This window comes from Puma concolor, chromosome E2 (assembly GCF_028749965.1).
Source record: "Puma concolor isolate L17-30 chromosome E2, mPumCon1.1.hap2, whole genome shotgun sequence".
Lineage (NCBI taxonomy): Eukaryota > Metazoa > Chordata > Mammalia > Carnivora > Felidae > Puma > Puma concolor.
Genome location: NC_141681.1, coordinates 50,573,892 through 50,596,472, shown reverse-complemented (window position 1 = coordinate 50,596,472; position 22,581 = coordinate 50,573,892). Strand labels below are relative to the sequence as shown.

The 22,581-nt window shown below is 42.0% G+C and overlaps 1 protein-coding gene across 5 annotated transcripts in view; it reads right to left on the bottom strand.

Annotated features, from left to right (window-relative positions):
• Positions 1-22,581, bottom strand: part of LOC112851354 (uncharacterized) — a 45,696-nt gene that overhangs the window by 3,764 nt on the left and 19,351 nt on the right. The window contains exons 1-4 of one of the 5 annotated variants that reach the window (XM_086690016.1): positions 16,832-16,989; positions 11,819-11,909; positions 9,060-9,186; positions 8,446-8,538 (exon numbers count right to left, since the gene is read on the bottom strand). In XM_086690016.1, the coding sequence (XP_086546142.1) occupies positions 8,446-8,538; positions 9,060-9,186; positions 11,819-11,833 (235 nt within the window). In that variant the 5' untranslated portion in view covers positions 11,834-11,909; positions 16,832-16,989. Of the gene's footprint in view, positions 1-8,445; positions 8,539-9,059; positions 9,187-11,818; positions 11,910-16,831; positions 16,997-22,581 lie in introns of those variants that run through there. The other 4 variants (XM_086690017.1, XM_086690018.1, XM_086690019.1 and 1 more) reach the window with 4 other exon arrangements.

The window sequence follows — 22,581 nt, the reverse complement described above, 5'->3', positions numbered from 1 at the left end:
GATAATGATACATATTAGTTTTGCGACTTCCACTCAATTTCATAAATCGGTGTAAATTCTTAAATAGTAAAATATGCAGTTACAAATAAGTTACATAAACAACGAGGCCTGTCCTCAACATCAAAGAGACAGTTCTAAGCCCCTGGAATGTCATGCCTGAAATGAGCGCAATAGGGACTTCAGTCACATTAGATTACTTTAACAATATGATTTAGGGATGACGCTGACCACACCAGAAAAACTAAGAACATGATGTTGGGCGGGGCTTTCAATTACCTGGTAGCGTGGACCAAGAGACTGAGAATAACCGTATGAAACCATTCAGTCTATACTGAATGGTCATGTGACAGAGCTCCAATAATTACTCTGGACACTGAGGATCACATGAGTTCCTCAATTGCCAATATCCTGTGTATAACTGTACACTTTCATTTTGGAAAGTAACACAATAACACGTCCCTGATTCTATGGAGACAAGACAATGGAAACTGCATATGGTACTTCTCTAAACTCTCTCTCCTATGCTTTTTCTCATGCCTTTCCTATAATAAACTAAGCATAACAGCTTTCAGTGAATTCTACCAGCCCTTTTAGAAAATTATTCAATCTGAAGGCAATTTTGGGAACCCCTCAAACTTTTAGTTGGTGTCAAGTACAGGAGGTCTGTGTGAACTGTCCCTCGAAACCTCACAGTTGCTTAGACTCTTTGCAATCCTATATATCAAGCACCCAGAACTGATTATATCTATATGTTCTAAGTATTCCCGCAAATTCTATACAATATGTGTAGCTCATCTTATTTTTGTGCTAATATGTGTAGTAACTTAATTAAGATACCTGAAATTAAAAAGGGACCGGAAACTGCAGTTTTACTGTGAGGTCAGAAATTTGTACCCCACAGGAATACAAGGAGGGTGGTGTTCCTAATGAAAGAACTGGAAGATGGCAAGAACCGCGAGGGGTGGAAAGGATACATAAAGGCTTATGCACCGGTTTCTTCTGAGGCTTCTGGACTGTTTCATACTAAACAGAGTGTGGAAAATCTTTGGATGTAGAATATTGGGCTTTCACATGAGTTTTTCTGACTGAAAACTATAGCCTTTTAGTTGGCTGTAAAATAAATTTAAAATCATTCAATAAGCATTTAGAAAAAAAGGGACAGAAATCATCAGAGTATCATTATTCATAGGAATGGGGTGATTGCAAGAATTCTTATAAAGTTGTACACATAAATCTACACACAAATGAAATGATTCTTTTGGATACACTGAAAGATGCATTTCCTAGTAGGGCTTGTGCTCTAAAAAGTTTGAAAACTTAGTCAGGAACTCAGCAAGTCTATAATTAAACAAACTGTTCAAATGGAAAGTCCTAAGGGCAAAAACTTGGAAAAATATTAATAGGTGTGTATGCACCTCTTGGTAGATGCTAGTTTATGGTTATATTTAATAAACTGTCCCTTTAAAATAGTTTTCTTTGGGGCATCAGGGTGACTCAGTCGGTTAAGCATCCGACTTCGGCTCAGGTCATGATCTCATGGTTCGTGGGTTCAAGCCCTGCATCAGGATCTGTGCCCTCAGCTCAGAGCCTAGAGCCTGCTTCAGCTTTTGTGTCTCCCTCTCTCTCTGCCCCTCCCCTGCTCACATTTTGTGTGTGTGTGTGTGTGTGTGTGTGTGTCTCAAAAATAAATAAACATTAAAATAGTTTTCTTTGGGCGGGGGATATAAGAAGTCTCTCCAAGGATGTGACAATTTTGAGTGGGCTGTTTCCTGATACTTTCCAGGTTATAATGTTCATCAATTGCAGATGAAACAATAGGCTTCATGATAAATGTATGGAAATCATGTGAAATGATTATTCTTTAATGGCTAAATTTGTAGAAAATAAAGGTGCAGAAATAGATACCTTAATTTTTGACCAAAATGATCAGGTATAGACAACATTCAGCTGTGTGACTGGTGTTACTTTCACCTCCTCCCCTTCTGGCACATGGAGAGGAAACCTGGCAACAGTAGGGTGGATGTAGGCTTTGTAAGATGCCAGTGTGCTGTAGATGGGCAAACTGTGCAAAACAAAACCTTTCAAGCTGATTACTATCTTGAGAGATCAGGAAGTTGAGATTTTTTTTTTTTTTCTCCACTTGTTGGGCAGCTATCTAGGAAAAGACATCAGAATCCTCATTTAAAAAAAAGATTTTCTTGGGGCGCCTGGGTGGCTCAGTCGGTTAAGCATACGATTCTTGGTTTTGGCTCAGGTCATGATCTCACAGTTCGGGAGTTTGAGCCCCGTGTTGGGCTCTGTGCTGACAGTGCAGAGCCTATTTGGGATTCTCTCTCTCTCTCCCTGTCTCTGCCCCTCCCCTGCTCATGCTGCCTCTGTCTCTTTAAAAATAAACAAACTTTTGGGGCGCCTGGGTGGCGCAGTCGGTTGAGCGTCCGACTTCAGCCAGGTCACGATCTCACGGTCCGTGAGTTCGAGCCCCGCGTCAGGCTCTGGGCTGATGGCTCGGAGCCTGGAGCCTGTTTCCGATTCTGTGTCTCCCTCTCTCTCTGCCCCTCCCCCGTTCATGCTCTGTCTCTCTCTGTCCCAAAAATAAATAAACGTTGAAAAAAAAAATTAAAAAAAAAAATAAACAAACTTTTAAAATATTAAAAAAAAAAAAAAAGATGTTCTAGGGGTGCTTGGTTGGGTCAGTCAGTAAAGCACATGACTCTTGATCTTGGTGTTGTAAGTTCAAGCCCCATGTTGGGTGTAGAAATTACTAAAAAAAATATTTTTTTAAAAGAGAAGTATTTGGGGGGAAGAAGGAAGATGGCAGTGGAATAAGAGTACCCATGAACTGTCCCATGAATACAAGTAGATAACTAGGAGACATCCTAAATACCCCAGAAATCAACCTGAACAATGGCAGCACAAACTCTGTAACTAAAGGTAGAGAAGAAGCCGCAGAGAAGTCAGGAAGTGTGGGGACACAGTTTGGGAGAGAAACGGATCGTGGCTGCTGTGGTGAAGAGGGAGCTGTAGTTGTGGAGAAGGGGGTGAGACAGACGAGCACATGGGAGTGCACGGGGAAAATGAATCCCCACGGCAATTGGCTTGGAAAGCAAGAGGGACCAAATTTCATGAGTTCTTGCAACCAGCGGTGCTTAAAGCCTGGAGCTGTAAGTCAGCAGGCTTGGCTCGGGGACAGCCTGAAGTCTTTGGGGCTGCTCTTGGAAGGAAAGCAGGACAAACAGCCCACGGACATACAGCACGGAAACGGGAGATCTGAAGAGCACCTGGGGGGCACCTGAGTGGCTTAGTCGGTTAAGTGTCCGACTTCAGTTCAGGTCATGATCTCATGGTTTGCGGGTTCGAGCCCCACGTCGGGCTCTGTGCTGACAGCTCAGAGGTTGGAGCCTGCTTCGGATTCTGTGTCTCCCTCTCTTTGCCCCTCCCCTGCTCGTGCTCTGTCTGTCTGTGTCTCTCTCTCTCAAAAATGAATAAACATTAAAAATAAATAAATAAATGAAAGAAATAAAAAGCATACACATCAGTAAAGAAGAAGTCAAACTTTCACTATTTGCAGAAGCCATAATACCCTATATAGGAAACCTGAAAGATTCCACCAAAAAACTGCCAGAACTGATAAATGAATTCAGTGGAGTCACAGGATACAAATTCAATGTACAGAAATCCATTGCGTTTCTACACACCAGTAATGAAGCAGCAGAAAAAGAAACTAAGGAATCAATCCCATTTACACATGCACTAAAAATAATGAGATATGTAGGAATTATGCTAACCAAAGAAGTGAAAGACCTATACTCTGAAAACCATAAAACACTGATGAAAGAAACTGAAGACGACACAAAGAAATGGAAAGACATCCCATGCTCTGAGACTGAAAGAGCAAATAACTGTTAAAATGTCTGTACTACCCAAAGCAATCTACATATTTAATGCAATCCCTATCAAAAGACCTGTCAGAATGGCTAAAATCAAAAACACAGAAGACAGCAAGTGTTGGTGAGGAGTTGTGTACTGTTGGTGGGAATGCAAACTGGTTCAGCCACTGTGGAAACAGTATGGGGGCTCCTCAGAAAGTTAAAAACAGAGCTAACCTACCATCCAGCAATTGCACTACCAGCTATTCGCCCAAAGAATATTAAAAAACTAGTTCAAAGGGATACGTGCATGCATCCCTATGTTTATAGCAGTGTTATTAACAATAGCCAAATTGTGGAAGCAGCCCAAGTGTCCATCAACCGGTAAATGGATAAAGATGTGGTATATATACACAATGGAACATTATCTGGCTAGAAGAAAGAACGAAATCTTGCTATGGGCAATGACATGGATGGATCTAGAGAGTACAATACTAAGTAAAATAAGTCAAAGAAAGACAAATACCATGTGATTTCGCTCATCCGTGGAATTTAAGAAAGAAGACAAATGAACAAAGGGGGGAAAAAAAACAGAGACCAACCAAGAAACTACAGAGAAAAAACTGGTAGTTACCAGAAGGGAGATGGGGGGGGGGGGGTGAAATGGCTGATGGGGATCAAGGAGTGCATCCGTTGTGATGAGCATGAGGTGATGTATGGAATTGCTGAATCACTATATCGTACACCTGAAACTGATGTAACATGGTACATTAACTGGAATTACAATAAAAACCTTTAAAAAAAGAAGTATCTCTTTCCAGAAATGACTATGCCCCCTATAAAAGGAAAGCCATAGGGAAGGCATGTTTGCCTGTATGGTCACAAGCACAGTGCTTAGAAGTTTCCTTGTGAAAACAGATGAACATAAGGGAAGGGAAGCAACAATAATATAAAAACAGGGAGGGGAACAAACCACCAGAGACTCTTAAATACAGAGAACAAACTGAGGGTTGCTGGCGGGGTGATGGGTGGGGGGGATGGGCTAAATGGGTGAGGAGCATTAAGGAGGACATTTGTTGGGATGAGCACTGGGTGTTCAAAGTAAGTGATGAATCACTAAATTCTATTCCTGAAATCATTATTACACTGTATGTTAACTAACTTGGATATAAATTAAAAATACATAAAAAGTAAATAAATAAATATTTTAAACATCAAAAAAGAAATTTCCTTGTGATACAAGTCAAGGGTACATAAAGAATCAAACTTAAGTGTGATTACATCTAAATAAGTAGAAACCGGATAGCTGGCCATTTGAGGACAAGACATGTTCTGCAGTATCTTCAATTCACTCTGGTTTGTGGATCACTTATTAGAGGTTTCCATGAGTCATGGAGTGACTGGGTGAAAAGGAAGCCTACGCACTGGTTTCTTAGAGAAGGTTTGGATGTTTCTTTGGGCTGTTTCGTTGAAAATGGGGTGGAAAGGGGCGCCTGGGTGGCGCAGTCGGTTAGGCGTCCGACTTCAGCCAGGTCACGATCTCGCGGTCCGTGAGTTCGAGCCCCGCGTCAGGCTCTGGGCTGATGGCTCGGAGCCTGGAGCCTGTTTCCGATTCTGTGTCTCCCTCTCTCTCTGCCCCTCCCCCGTTCATGCTCTGTCTCTCTCTGTCCCAAAAATAAATAAACGTTGAAAAAAAAAAATTAAAAAAAAAAAAAAAAGAAAATGGGGTGGAAAAACTTTGGACATAGGGGCGCCTGGGTGGCGCAGTCGGTTGAGCGTCCGACTTCAGCCAGGTCACGATCTCGCGGTCCGTGAGTTCGAGCCCCGCGTCAGGTTCTGGGCTGATGGCTCAGAGCCTGGAGCCTGTTTCTGATTCTGTGTCTCCCTCTCTCTCTGCCCCTCCCCCGTTCATGCTCTGTCTCTCTCTGTCCCAAAAATAAATAAACGTTGAAAAAAAAACTTTGGACATAGATAAATTGGTCTTCAGCAGTTTTTTCCAAATTGCAAATGAAAGACCTTTTAGTGCACTAATAAATTTAAAAGCCTGTAATAAGCGTTCAGAAAAATAAACTATCCTGCATCACCACAAGCAAGAAATAGTCCATTTCTCCTATCCATTAAGTCCTTCACTAAGTCAATAAATATTTACAGGTATCTGCCATATCCCAGGACTAGTCTAGGCACTGAGGACACATCAATAATCAAATCAATCAAAATTCTCCTCCTGAAGATTATATCCACTGGAGAGAGAGGGGTAAGAGGCAAAGACATATGAGACACAATATGAGGCAGGAAGAGTAAAGACAGCATTGTATTTTAAACAGAATGGTCAGAAGGCCTGTGTCATGGTAGTAAAACTCTGCAGAGACCAGAATGAAGAAGGGAAGAGCCGGCAGGAAGTTTTGGGGAAAGACTGTTCCAGGCAGAGCAAAGAAGTAAAGGACCCTGAGGGAGAAGCTTCTGTAACAGACTTAATGGTTCCTGAAAGATGTCCGTGTCCCATCCCCAGAACCCGTGAACTTTTGTTACGTTACCTGGGTTGCAGATGCAATGCAGGCTGCTGATCAGCTGATCAGAAAAAGAGGACGATCGTCCTGGATTATCCGGGAGGAATGTAATCAGAAGGGTCCTGAAAGGCAGCAGACACAAGAGGCAGAAGAGGGGCAGAGGGAGAGTACCCAAGAACGGTCAGGGAGATGCAGTGTCGCTGGTTTCGAAGACGGAGGAGGGAGAATGAGAGTCGAGAACTGGGCAGGCCGCACATGCTGGTAGCCCGAGGGAAAAATCTCTCCCCTTGAGCATCCAAAGAGGAACACGGCTCCGTAGGCACCTTGCTATTATCCCAGTGAGATGTGTCAAAGTTCACACCTCAAGAACAAACACACCTTAAAATTTTGTCGTTTGGTCTACTACACTCATAGTAATTTGGAAAGTCAGCAATAAGCAAAGTACAGTATACTTGGCAGGTCCTGGTAACAGCAGAGAGGGCGATGTGGGTGGAGAAATGGAGCGAGAGGAGCACCTGGTTGGCGCCATCGATAAGAGCATGTGACTCTTGATCTCGGTTGTGAGTTTAAGCCCCATGTTGGGTGTAGAGACAACTTAAAAATAAAAAAAAAACTTGAGGTGCCTGGGTGGCTCAGTCGGTTAAGCGTCTGACTTTGGCTCAGGTCATGATCTCACAGCTTGTGGGTTTGAGCCCCGCATCGGGCTCTGTGCTGACAGCTCACAGCCTGGAGCCTGTTTTAGATTCTGTGTCTCCCTTTCTCTCTGCCCCTCCCCTGCTGGTGCTCTGTCCCTCTCTCTCTCTCTCAAAAGTAAATAAACATTAAAAACATTAAAAAACAAATTAAAAAATTTTTTTTAAATCTTGAGAAAGAAAGAAAAATGGAGAAAACAGGAGATGTATTCAAAGGAGAGGGAGTGGGGATGTAGAGCAGACCAGAGAGGACTCTAAGAGCCACTTTAGGGGCATGTGGGTGGATTAGTCGGTTGAGCATCTGATGTCACTTCAGGTCATGATCTCACGGTTCGTGGGTTCATGCCCCACATTGGGCTCTGTGCGGACAGCTCACAGCCTGGAGCCTGTTTTAGATTCTGTGTCTCCCTTTCTCTCTGCCCCTCCCCTGCTCGTGCTCTGTCCCTCTCTCTCTCAAAAGTAAATAAACGTTAAAAAAATTAAAAAATTAAAAAAAATTTTTTAAATCTTGAGAAAGAAAGAAAAACGGAGAGAGAACAGGAAATGTATTCAAAGGAGAGAGAGTGGGGATGCAGAACAGACCAGGGAGGACTCTGAGAGCCACTTTAGGGGCACGTGGGTGGATTAGTCGGTTGAGCACCTGATGTCACTCCAGGTCATGATCTCACGGTTCGTGGGTTCGTGCCCCGCATCGGTCTCTGTACAGACAGCTCGGAGCCTGGAGCCTGCCTCGGATTCTGTGTCTCCCTCTCTCTCTGCCCCTCCCCACCTCAAGCTCTGTCTTTCTCTCTCTCTCTCTCAAAAAAAATAAACATTAAAAAAATTTTTTTTATTTTTAAAAAAAAAATTTTTTTTTTTTTCAATGTTTATTTTTGGGACAGAGAGAGACAGAGCATGAACGGGGGAGGGGCAGACAGAGAGGGAGACACAGAATCGGAAACAGGCTCCAGGCTCTGAGCCATCAGCCCAGAGCCTGATGCGGGGCTCGAACTCACGGACCGCGAGATCGTGACCTGGCTGAAGTCGGACGCTTAACCGACTGCGCCACCCAGGCGCCCCTAAAAAAATTTTTTTTAATTGGAAAAAAAAAAGAGCCACTTTAAGTGGTTTTAACTTTAAGGGGAGAAAAAAGAAGCCATAATGGATTTTGAACAGAGGAATGGCAATCTCGTGTACACTTCCAAAGGATCACTTTGGCTGCTCCCGTGGATAACACATGTAGGATGGGAAGTGTGGAAGCAGGACAACCCATAATAAGGCTGTTGTAATAATCCAGGAAAGAGGTTTGGCAGTTTAGAACAAGGCGATGGAAATGAGCATGGAAAAATGTGAAAGAGACGGTTGAGTTGCCTCCACGACTCACAGTTACTTGGATCTTACCTGAATTGCCTTTTCCTTGGGTTGCTAACTTCATCATCCAAAACTTTCCTTCCCTTACCAAGTGGACCATATCTCGTTTGAATGGTTGATGCCCTGCGAGCACACAAAGTCATACGTGTTGTAGGTAAAATTCACTGGAGAATTAGGTTCCCACTACATATTCTTCAAGCATTCAGAAGCAGCATTTTTCAAACTTTCTTTTTTCATGACCCATTTGAAGAAATATCATTTGCCAAGTCTCCTACACATATATGTTAAGAAATACTCTTCTTCAATGTTTTGGAAGAGTGGGAGAAGCTTGCTAACATCTCGTTTGTTTATTTCATTAAAAGTTGATAATAGGGCTCCCTGTACTGGTTTTATAACTCATGATAGGGTCAGAAATACAAAGAGTAGAGCTGTATACCATTCATTTAGTTCTTCAATAAAACAAAAACTTGCCTGTTGATCAAAACAAAACAAAACAAAACAATGCTGTGTGTCCCATATATATTAGGACAGTCATATCCCCAAACTCAGAGAACCATTTCAAGCGCCCCAAAGCCTCAAAAACCCACGGATACAAAGCTACTCCTGGAGACTAACTTTCAGTTACAGAGAGCTCATGTCCTCACCCACAGATACCAGGTTCCCGAAGTTCTCCAGCATCACTTCTCGGTACAGCTTCCTCTGGGTGGGGTCCAGCAGCCCCAGCTCCTCCTCCGTGAAGACCACAGCCACGTCCTTGAATGTCACTACCTCCTACAACACCAAGCACATATAACCTCAATCTTACAACCAACCTTCACTGTGAGGGATAGCGCTGAGATACTATCTTCTTATCTGTCACTTTTACTCAACGGAATGGCTAATGTTCTTGACCATTGGTTTCCTGTGTGAACCTGAGCAGGTTTCCTATATTTTACATATGTAAGTGGAAGATGCAATCAAGAACCTCCTTATACAACAGCTCTGAGGAGTAAATGCAGAGACAGAACTAAGTGCCTGGCAAATCCAGCAAGACTGGATATTTTAAACTAAAATTATACCTTAGTTTATAGCTGGAGGCAAGCAAGATGTCCCTTAGGTGGTGAATGAATAAACTATGCACATCCATACCAGAATATAATTAAAAAAATTTTTTTTAATATTTATTCATTTTTGAGAGATAGAGGCAGAGAGAGAGGGAGACACAGAATCCAAAATGGGCTCCAGGCTCCAAGCTGTCAGCACAGAGCCCGATGCAGGGCCTGAACCCATGAACCGTGAGATCGTGACCTGAGCCGAAGTCAGATGCTCAACCAACTGACTGAGCCACCCAGGTGCCCAACACCAGAATATAATTTAAGGGGGAAAAAAACAACTATTAAGCCACAAAAAAAAAAAGATATGTTTTTACCTTAAATTCATATTACTAAGTAAAAGCAGCCAATCTGAAAGGTTATATACTGTACAATTCCAACCATATAACATTCTGGAAAAGGTAAAACTGTGGAGACTGTAAAGAGATCAGTGGTTGCCAGGGGTTAGAGAAAGGGAGGGGTAAATAGGTGCAACACAGGATTTTTTATTTTTTTTTATTTTATTTATTTTTTTTTTTTTTTAAATTTTTTTTTTTTTCAACGTTTATTTATTTTTGGGACAGAGAGAGACAGAGCATGAACGGGGGAGGGGCAGAGAGAGAGGGAGACACAGAATCTGAAGCAGGCTCCAGGCTCCGAGCCATCAGCCCAGAGCCCGACGCGGGGCTCGAACTCACGGACCGCGAGATCGTGACCTGGCTGAAGTCGGTCGCTTAACCGACTGCGCCACCCAGGCGCCCCAACACAGGATTTTTTAGAGCAGTGAAACTACTCTGTATGATACTATAATGGTGGGGCCATATCATTATAAAGTCCCAACCGACAGAAAGAACAACATCAAGAGTGAATCTTAATGTAATCTAGGGACTGGGTGATAATGATGTCCCAATACAGGTTCATCGACTGTAACAGTGCACCACTCTGGTGGGGGATGTTGACAATGGGAGGGATTGTGGGTGTGTGGGGGCAGGGGGTACACGGGCAATCTCTGTACTTTCTGCTGGATTTTACTGTCAATGCTCAACTGCCCTAAAAAAATAAAATCTATTATTGAAAAACACATATACAAACCTAAGGTTATATGTTATTTTGAAAAAATTCATCAATACGTGAAGGAATAAAAGTAGACCAGGGGTGCCTGGATGGCTCAGTTGGTTAAGTGTCTGACTCTTGCTTTTGGCTCAGGTCATGATCTTAACCATTCATGGGTTCAAGCCCTACATCGGGCTCTGTGCTGACAGTGCAGAACTTGCTTGGGATTCTCTCTCTCTCCCCCTTTCTCTGCCCCTCCCTCTCCTTCTCTCAAAATAATTAAATAATAACAAATAAAGATAATAAAAAGTTTCAAAAAATTTTTTTTAAGTTTCTTCTTTTTTTTTTAATGTTTATTTATTTTTGAGAGAGAAACAGAGCATGAGCAGGGGAGGGGCAGAGAGAGAGGGAGACACAAACTCTGAAGCAGGCTCCAGGCTCTGAGCTGTCAGCACAGAGCCCAAGGCGGGGCTTAAACTCACAAACCATGAGATCATGACTTGAGCTGAAGTCGGATGCTTAACTGACAGAGCCACACAGGAGCCCCCCACCCAAAAAAATTTTTTTAAGTACACCAGTAAGTAATAAGAGACATGCAGTGTGACTCAGACACGGGAAAGACAGAATCTAGCTCTTCCTGTGTGAAAATCTCCAACAATATTTGCATAAAGCAGTGGTTAGAGCCTGTTGCACTATGCTGTCTTTGAATATCTGTCTACAAAATCCTAACACGGCATGTATCATGTGTACTCTTTCGTTACTGAGTTCTTAGTACACTGAGGATAAAAAATAGGCAGTGTGTTCGGAGAATTGATTTTTTGGAGAAAAACCTGCAGGCAGGAAAATGATCAATGCAGTGTGCCTTACAACAAACTCCTCAGCCACCTTAATGTCTAGAAGCAACTATAAATAATGGCTGTTATATAATGCTAAATGAAAAAGACACAAGTCAACATTAGATGTATATCATGAATGCGAATAAATCTATGAATGTGCACAAGAAAGAGTACGGGGAAATAAAAATAGTTAATGTGTCAGCAGTGAAGCAAGCATTCCTACTAATTTGTCCACACTTGTTTTCAAGTAAAATGAATAATGGCAAAATAAAACAAATGCTAACAAAAACCAAAAACCAAAAACCAAAAAAAACAAAAAAACAAAAAACAAACAGGTCATTTAGCCTGGTGCTCTCCTTGAGTCACCGAGGAAAAGACACAAATGTGTAACACTTTGAGGAGTGAAATGGAATTTTACCAGGAAGAAAGGGAAGCCATATGCACCTTGAATGTGGTCATTTTCTCTTGCTACTTCTGGAGATGTACAGATTCTGGGAATAGAGTCCTGCTGAGGCAGATCTGTGCCTGGTAGTGTCTGGAAAAGGCAGAAAAGGACATGAATGGGTGACCAGGGACGATGCTCACCCACATGAATGCTTATTGTGAATTACCCAGGAGCCCCTTTCTTGGGGTGGCTCCTGCCATACACAACTTGAAGAGCAGATCAGGGCATGGATATTCCATTCCTGCCCCCCACGCACATTCACTGTTGTGTGTTGACTTGGTGTGTTGACTTGTGTCATCTTGTGGCCTCCAAGGTGGCAGCTGAGATTCTGATATGATGGAAATTGAGACAACATAATGCACCCAACAAGAATCATCTCTGGGGCAGAACACCTGGATGGCTCAGTGGGTTAAGCGTCCGACTTTGGCTCGGGTCATGATCTCGCAGTTCATGGGTTCAAGCCCTGTGTCGGGCTCTGTGCTGACAGCTCAGAGCCTAGAGTCTGCTTTGGATTCTGTGTCTCCCTCTCTCTCTGCCTCTCTCCTGCTCATGCTCTATCCCTATTGCTCAAAAATAAATAAATGCTAAAAAAAAAAAAAAAACACTTAAGAATCATCTCTGGGGCAATCATATCTGGGTTCAAATTCTACCTCCGCTTCTCACTAGTTGTATCATCTTGGGTAATTTAATAACGTCTCTTTCCCTCAATTTTGTCATCTGTACAAATGGGAGAATAATATTTCCAAACCCTAGAGCTGTTGAGAGCTGGAGAACACTTTGAATACACTCAGAGTTTCTTATTTTTGTAGCTAATATTGAAAAAGATGACATTCTGTAATGTGAAATTTCTCTTATAAATATGATTTTCTACCAAAAGACACTGTACGATATCCAAATCTGACATTGACTATTCTGAGGTCACTCATAACCTTTGAAAAATCGGTTAACTCTGCTTCATTGTCTTCCCTAATATTGTGTTAGCTGAACAATAATTTTTAAATTGTTGTGGACAAGTGTTTTCCCCCACAACATGGAAGCACCCAAATATATAAAACAATTAATAACAAACATAAAGGAATTCATTGATAATAATACAATAATGGTGGGGGACTTTAATACTCCCCTTCCATCAATGGACAAATCATTTAGGCAGAAAATCAACAAGGAAGCAATGGTTTTGAATGAAACACTGACCAGATGGACTTAACAGATAATCCAGTTAAAAAATGGTCAAAAGACATGAACAGACATTTTTCCAAAAAAGACCTATAGATGGCTAACAGACACATGAAAAGATTCTCAATGTCACTCATCATTAGGAAAAATACAAGTCAAAACTACAATGAGATACCACCTAACATCTGTCCGATGGCTAAAATGAACAACACAGGAAATAACGGGTGTTGGAGAGGATGCGGAGAAAGGGGAACCCTCTTACATGGCCGGTGGGACTGCAAACTGGTGCAGCCACTCTGGAAAACAGTATAAAGGTTCCTCAAAAGTTAAAAATAGAACTATTGGGGTGCCCAGGTGGCTCAGTTGTTCAAGCGTCTGACTTCGGCTCAGGCTGTGATCTCATGGTTCTTGAGTTTGAGCCCCGCATTGGGCCCTCTGTTGTCAGCAAAGAGCCTGCTTCAGATCCTCTGACTCCCTCTCTCTCTGCACTTCCCCCGCTTGTGCTTTCTCGCTCTCTCTCACTTTCTCAAAAATAAATAAACATGAAAAAATAGAACTGGGGTGACTAGATGGCTCAGTCACTTAAGCGTCCGACTTCAGCTCGAGTCACGATTTCACAGCTTGTGAATTTGAGCCCCATGTCAGGCTCTGTGATAACAGCTCAGAGCCTGGAGCCTGTTTCAGATTCTGTGTCTCCATCTCTCTCTGCCCCTCCCCTGCTCATGCTCGGTCTCTGTCTCGCTCTCAAAAATAGATAAACCTTAAAAAAATTAAAGAAAAAATAGAACTACCCTATGACCCAGCAATTGCACTACTAGGTATTTACTCCACCCCGATGTATAATTTATAGCAGCATTATCAACAATAGCCGAAGTATAGAAAGAGCCCAAATGTAAAAGAATGGATGAATGGATAAAGAAAATGTTCTCTCTCTCTCTCTCTCTCTATATATATATATATATATAATGGATATATATGTGTGTGTGTGTGTGTGTGTGTGTGTGTGTGTGTGTATATATATATATATATATATATATATATATATATGATGGAATATTACTCAGCCATCAAAAAGAATGAAATCTTGCCATTTGCAATGACATGGATAGAGCTAGAGTGTATTACGCTAAGTGAATTAAGCCACTCAGGGAAAGACAAATACCATATGATTTCACTCAGTGTGGAATTTAAGAAACAAAACAGATGAACATAGGGGGGAAAAAGAGAAACAGGCAAATTATAAAAGAGACTCTTAACTGGAAAACAAACTGAGGGTTGCTGGAGGGGAGGTGAATGGCAGGATGTGTTAAGTGGGTGATGAGTATTAGGGAGGGCACTTTTCTTTAAAAAAAAATTTTTTTAACATTTACTTATTATTGAGAGACAGAGACACAGAGCATGAGCAGGGGAGGGGCCGGGAGATGGAGAGACACAGAATCCGAAGCAGGCTCCAGGCTCCGAGCTGTCAGCACAGAGCCTGATGAGGGGCTCGAACCCACAAATTGCGAGATCATGACCTGAGCCGAAGTCGGATGCTTAACCGATGGAGCCACCCAGGCGTCCCAGGGAGGGCACTTTTTGTGATGAGCATTGGGTGTCGTATGTAAGTGATGAATCACTGAATTCTATTCCTGAAACTAATATTATACTGTATGTTAAGTAGCTGTAATTGAAATAAAAACTTGAATCAAACCATGAAATCTATCACACAAACTTCACAATTCACAAGATGGACTTTCTCCAATACAGTGTGCTTACACATCGTGAACAAAAACATCATGATCAAAATGAAGGAATCATTCCAGATTAAAGGAGTCAATTAAAGAGTGTTTCCCTCTCTCTCTCTCTGCCCCTCCCCAGCCTGCACTCTTGCTCTCAAAAAATATTTAAAAAATTAAAAAAAAAAACAGCACAAATTTAAATATGGACTGTGGCTTAGATAACAGCATATTAACAATGTCATTTTCTGATTTTGACCCTGTGAGTATAGGAGAGAATATCCTTGTTCGTAGAAAATAGACACTGTTTAAAAGAAAAACACAGCCCTAAAACGCTGTCACTTAGGCCAAGTGACCAAACTGGGGCTTAATGCCTAACCTAATTGCAGTTTCAGACTCCCCCAGACACTCAGAAATTCTCCAATAAGCACCAGCTGAGTAATCTGTCACACAGACCCTCTCCATCCCCGCAAGATGCATAAGATCCCCTGCTCTTCCCTCTAAGGGAAAGTGACCGTGCCCAGAACAATCCTTTGTTTCCACTTGCTAATAACTTCCTTGCCCCACCCTCCTTCCCATAAAAACCTTCCATTCTGTACAACTCCTGGGAGATCCCTCCTACTTGTTTTATGGGATGCCACCCAATTTATGAACCGCTTAATAAAGCCAATGAAGTCTTCACGTTTACTCAGTTGAATTTTTGCTAACAATACAAATATTTAGGGACGAAGAAGTATTTTCTACAGCATAATCCCCAATTCTTGAAAAAAAGATGCGTGAAGGAAAAAAAAAAGGGGGGGCAAGGACAGTTGACAGCTGGCAGCAGCTAGGTGTTGGTGTCTTCAACTCATCATACGTAATTCCAAAAGTATCAGCAATTTTTAGACATAACCACAATGGTGCAGCGAGAAACACAATTTTTTTTTTTTTTTTGCGACAAAAACCAAGGAAAGAGAGGAGGCTCTGAAATGCCACAATTATGTCTCTGTCCCTGAGAAATCATGAGATATTCTGCCCTCCTCCAGACCCCCTACTTTCAGCCAGAAACGGTTTGGGAATGTTAACCTTAAAAATAAAACTGCCAGTTATTTTACTGGAATAGTAGAGAACTGCAATCCAGGACGAGCAGGATATGGCAAAACCACAGGCAAGTCCGCAGAACAAAGGAGAAACCCACTCTTTTACAGAGGAAAGGGAGAAACTGGGCAGGCTGTCATAAACAAAAAACCCATTGGATTAACCGGGACTTGGAAATATGGTGGCTTTTCATTGGCTGAGTTTTGACAATCTTTCACTGGTTGGGCTGATGCGGAGCTGGGGGAGGAAAGCCATTCTGGTTCCCTCTGGGATAGCAACGAAGAGCTACTGTAGTTATCAGCCTGCAAGGTGGTCTCTTCCAATAGGGCCTTCCAATTGGGTCTCTTACAATTGACAAGAGCGACAGGGTGTGAGGGCTCTCCCTGCCAGCCTCGGACGCCATCCTAAAGGAGGTTTTCTCACTAACTTTCACAGGAGTAACTCTTCAGAAGGGGCTGGGGACTATGAAGCTAACGATTGGGATCAAAGATAAATGACAGGGGTCACTGAAGCTGAAGCTCTCACTCCATCCGATATTCATGGCTTTCAGGTTACTAAGCACTTAAAAAAATTAAAGAGTCTAATACCAAGAGATCCCCATTCACCACGTGGCAGGAACTGTCTTTAAGGCTTTACTTAACCCATTTGTTTAATTCTCAAACCGCTGTATTATAGGAAGGTAGGAAAGTCACCCCAATGTTACAAAAAAAAAAAAAAAAAATTGGACACAGATGTTAAGTCCCCCAATGTTCAACCGAGTGAAAAGGCGGAGCGAGGGAAAGGTGGGCTGCCCTGGGGTGGGGGGCAGGACCGTAGGCAGAGAGCCCGGGAGAGCCGGGAGAGCCGGGAGAGCCCCCCCCCCCCCCACCGGGCCATGCACAGCACAAGATCCCCAAACGCCAAGAGGGTCCCTGGGGAGGGAAACACCACTCCAGTCCTCAAACCACCGCTGTCTGACGCAGCTCTTTTCCCCAAATCAATGGCCGGTGGTACTGGCACCCAGGGAAGTTCAGAAGGGTCTCGAAACCAGAACCCACTCACCAAAGCGACAGAAGAGCCTGTAGCAACCTGGCCACCCGAGCGGAAGTGCCTGAGACCGCCCCGCCCCAGGCTGCGGGAGGATCAACTACCCAGAATTCATGTTTCCAGACGGCCCTGGGGAAGTGTACGACTGTCTACGGGACTTCCGGACTACACTTCCCAGAAAGCCAGGGAACCACCGTCCCATTCCCACCCTCTTTGGCCGGAAGTGCTTGCGCCTCCTGAGAGATTCGGTAGTATAGTTCCCACAGTGGTCATGGGGGCGGAGTTCATACTGTCGACTTCAAGGGCAGTAGTAACGTGGGTTCCCACAGTGGGGGCAAGAATTAACCTCTCCGAAATCCGGCAGCAGAAAATATTCTAGGTTATTTAAGCTGCTGTTAGTTTTGTCTCTACTATAACACTAAACCTAGCTGTTATCCAAATATATCAAATATATATATATGATATAGGAATATATAAATGATATATATCTCGAATATATCATTGGAAAGTTCGGTTCAGTTGCAGTGGTGAACTTCAGATACTCTGAAGAATGCACAAGGTGAAGGCTTAAGAAGCTGCGCGTTTGGAAATCTACACAGCAGAACTGTGGATAAAAATACTTTAAAACTGTACTACAAAATTCATGGGCCCAAGACAGTTATGGTAATTTGACTGATTCTTTATTACTCTTCCATATGGGTCTGAATCATGAGTGCCAGAATCCATGAGTCACCTCCATTCTGGCAGTACACTCATCATGTGACCGCTTAAAATATTGTGCCACAGAGAAGCAAGCACCAAGGCACCTCGACACAACCTCATGGGCACCAGTCTTGGAAGTTTCCTGGGGTATCTGATAGACCACCCAAATGGGATAAAGACCAGAGACAACCCCAGAAGGAGAAACCAGATTGGACACACACAGGTTCAGATCCAGGCTCCAGACACCCTAACTGGGTAACACTACCAGTCATAACCAGACTCAGGCAGCAGAGGGCAACATGAAAAATTTGGGCACTGCATACTGTAGGCCCTCCTGAGGCACAGGGCCTGACCCCACCTACTTGGACCTAAGAGCGATACAGTCTCCTTTATTCTAACTGATGTTCTCACCTCTTTAAGCACACATAGTCTTATAAGCTGCACAGCCATGAGTATCTTTATTTATCTATGATGTCAGCCCTAGCCGGATATCAGCAAAACTGACCTTTAAAAAGATTGGGTCTATGACACAGAAATTCCGCTCCCAGGTATATACCCAAGAGAAATGAATCATATGCCCACAGTTGTACAAAAATGTTTATAGCAGCATTATTGATAATAGCCAAATTGTAGAAACAATCCAAATATCCAGCAACTGATGACTAGGTAAATAAAATGTGATACATTTATACAATGGGATCTTACTCTGCAATTAAAAAATGAAATACTGATTCAGTCAAGGATTGACCTTGAAAACATGCTTAGTGGAAGAAGCTAGACACAATAAACAATGTGTTTTATGATCCCATTTATATGAAATGTGCATAATACATCAATCCATAGAGGAAGAAATTTGATTAGTTATTACCAGGGACTTGTTCATTGGGAGTGGAGAATGAATGCTAATGGATGGGGGGGTGGAGGGGTTGGTGGGCTGATGAAAAAGCTCTGGAATGAGACAGTGGTGATAGTTTATATCTTTGTGAATATACCAAAAATCATGCAATTATACATCTTACAAGTGTGAATAGTCAGGTATGTGAATTATATCTCAATCAAAAAGAGAGGTTGGTCTGTTTGAAACTATTTCCCACTCTCAAGATACTATGGACTGGTTTGTGCCCCCTGCCCATGCATACTGATGCCTTAAACCCCAATATGACTGTATTTGGAGATAGGCTCTTTAAGAAGGCAATTAAATAGGTCATTAGAGTGGGGCCCTATTCTGATAGGTTACAAATAAATGGAAAAGTATCCCTGTTCATAGACTGGAAGAATTGATACTGTTAAAATATCAAGACTACCAAAAGCATCTATAGATTCAATGAGATCCCCATCAAGATTCCAATGGCAGCTTTTTTTTTCACAGAAGTAGGAAAAACAGTCCAAAAATTTACATAGCACCACAAAAGACCCCCAATAGCCAAATAAATCCTGAGAAAGAACAAAGCAGGAGGCATCACACGTCCTGATTTCAAACTATACTATAAAGTTATAGTCATCAAAACAGTATGGTACTGGCACAAAAACTAATACCAATGGGACAGAATTGATAGCCCAGAAATAAATCCAAGCATATACAGTCAACGAATATTTGAAAAGGGTGTCAAGAACATTCAATGGAGAAGACTCTCTTTTCAATAAATGGTGCTGGGATAATTCGATATTTACATTCAAAAGAATGAAACTGGACCCAAATCTTATACCATTCACAAAGATTAACTAAAAATGAATTGAAAGACTTAAATGTAAGAAATTCCTAAAAGAAAACAGGAATAAATCTCAACATGGCCCTTAGTAATGATTTATTGGATATGACACCTAAAGCACAAGAAACAAAATAAAAAGTAAACAAGCGAGACTACATCAAACTTAGAAGCTTCTGCAGAGCAAAAGAAATCATCCACGAAGGTAAATTACAACCTATGGGATGAGGAAAAATATTTGCAAACCATGTATCTGATAAGAGGCTAATATCCAAAATATATAAGAACTCAAACAACTCAACAGCAAAACAACCCCTCTCACAAATAATCTAGTTAAAATGGGCAAAGGACCTAAGTAGACACTTCTCCAAAGAAGATATACAAAAGAACAACAGGTACATGAAAAAATGCTCCACTTCACTAGTCATTAGTGAAATGCAACTTAAAACCACAACGGAGGTATCATTTCATCCCTGTTAGAACAGCCATCATCAAAAAGACAAGGGATAACAAATGATGTTATGGATGTGGAGAAAAGAGAACACTTGTGCACTGCTGGTTCGACTGTAAATTGATACAGCTACTGTGGAAAACAGTACAGAGGATCCTCAGAAAATTAAAAATAGAACTACTGTAGGATTCAGCAATTCCACTTCTGGGAATATATCTAAAGGAATTAAAACAGGGGCGCCTGGGTGGCGCTGTCGGTTAAGCGTCCGACTTCAGCCAGGTCACGATCTCGCGGTCCGTGAGTTCGAGCCCGCGTCGGGCTCTGGGCTGATGGCTCGGAGCCTGGAGCCTGTTTCCGATTCTGTGTCTCCCTCTCTCTCTGCCCCTCCCCCGTTCATGCTCTGTCTCTCTCTGTCGCAAAAATAAATAAACGTTGAAAAAAAAAAATTAAAAAAAAAAAAAAAGAAAAAAAATAAAAAAAAAAAATAAAGGAATTAAAACACTGATTTGAAAAGATATCGGCACCCCCGTGTTTGTAGCAGCAGCAGCAGCAGCAGCAGCAGCAGCAGCAGCAGCAGCATTCACAATAGCCAACACAAGGAAACAACCTCAGTTTGCATCAATGAGTGAATGGATAAAGAAGCTTTTGTATATATTTACGATGGAATATTATTCAGCCATAAAAAGAAATGATGAAATCCTGCCATTTGCAACCATATGGATAGAACTTGAAGACATTATGCTAAATGAAAAGTCAGAGAAAGACAAATACTGCATAAGTTCACTTATATGTGGAATCTAAAACACAAACAAAAAAACAAACTCACAGAAGAAACAAACTCATAGACTGTGGTTACCAAAGGCAGAGGGTGGGGGGGAAGGGGAATTGGGGGAAAGTGGTCAAAAGGTACAAACTTCCAGCTATAAGATAAGTAAGTACTAGGGATGTAATGTACAACGTGATGACTACAGTGAGCACTGTCATATAATATATAGGAAACTTTGTGAGAGTAAATCCTAAGAGTTCTCATCACAAGATGAAAATGTTTTCTTTTTGTTGTTGTTGTTTATTTTTGAGTGAGAGAGACACACACAGAGTGCAAGCGGGGGAGGGGCAGATGAGACACAGAATCTGAAGCAGGCTCGACTCTGAACTGTCAGCACAGAGCCCGACGTGGGGCTCGAACTCACGAGCTATGAGATCATGACCTGAGCCAAAGTCGGATGCTTAACCAACTGAGCCACCCAGGCTCCCCTTCTTTTTATTTACATGAGAATATGGACGTTAGCCAAACCTACCGTGGTAATCATTTCACAATATATGTAAATCCTACCATCATACTGTATGACTTAAACTTACACAGTGATGTATGTCAATCATTTCTCAATAAAACGGGGGAGGGGCGCCTGGGTGGCGCAGTCGGTTAAGCGTCCGACTTCAGCCAGGTCACGATCTCGCGGTCCGTGAGTTCGAGCCCCGCATCAGGCTCTGGGCTGATGGCTCAGAGCCTGGAGCCTGTTTCCGATTCTGTGTCTCCCTCTCTCTCTGCCCCTCCCCCGTTCATGCTCTGTCTCTCTCTGTCCCAAAAATAAATAAACGTTGAAAAAAAAATAAAAAAATAAAAAAATAAAAAATAATAAAAAAAAATAAAACGGGGGATAAAAAGAAAATCAATATTTTGTGAGTATGTGAAAATATAACAAAACAACGAATGTTTATAAGTATTACAGTCATCATTTCTGGAACTGATGTAATGATCTACAGCTATCATCATTCACTACCCATTCCATATTCCCCTTGCCCTCAGCAAACACCTCAGTTCATTGTGGTTCTTTTCCTAGCAGGATGAACCAAATTTTCATTCTTCAAGGTTGAGACATTAACGGTCCTGCTTGAACTGTGTTGTATTTTTCCACTGGTTTTTGATCATTAGACATGGTGCTTTTAAGAGACCCCCTAAGTGATCTCTTGCATTCCAGACGTACTCTTGTTTACCTCCACTGTGCTGTAGCAACTCAATTGTTTGTTATCGGAATCAATTACCCCAACCAGTAAAATAACCCCCTTCTTTGACTATTCATTCAGAAGTAGAAGACATCAAGTGCCCAGTCTGAAATATCAAGTTCAAGTTCAATGGAATCATTGTTGTGTTTTCTGATGAAATCATTCATCCCCTTGGAATTAAGGTCTCTTTAGAGCCTGCTCATGGAGACAGGAAGCAAAATATTTGCTATTGGAACACTAGAAGTAGTAAGTGGAGCCACTCAAATTTCTACCCCTGGATTCCTGATCTTGTGAAGCTTGGTTATGGACACCATATTCTGAGCACTGATTTAAATCATATACAGTATCTATGAGAACACTGCCACAGCTCAACAAGATACTGCCACCTACCAGGTAAGGTAACTGAATTTTCAAAGGGCCAGTCCACTTTCTATCAATCCAAATATGTCAAGGTAATGGGGAACAGGGTCGAAACAATGCACTCCGCAAGGATGGGCTCACTGCCACACTTCATTTGCTATGAAGTGAATTCCTTATCAGAAGCAATGCTGTGTGCAGGTTCCTCAAAAAATTAAAAATACAACCATCATATGATCCAGTAATTGCAGTACTGCGTATTTACCCTAAGAACGTGAAAACACTAATTCGAGGGGATATATGCACTCCTATATCTACTGCAGCATTATTTACAATAGCCAAATTATGGAAGTAGCCCAAGTGTCCGTTGATAGGTGAAGAGATAAAGGAGATGTGATTTTTGTTAAATTCAGCCATTTAAAAAAGTTAAATCTTGCTATTTGCAACAACAGGGCTGGATCTAGAGAGTACAATACTAAATGAAATAAGCCACTCAGAGGAAGTCAAATACCATATGATTTTACTCACATGTGGAAGTTAAGAAA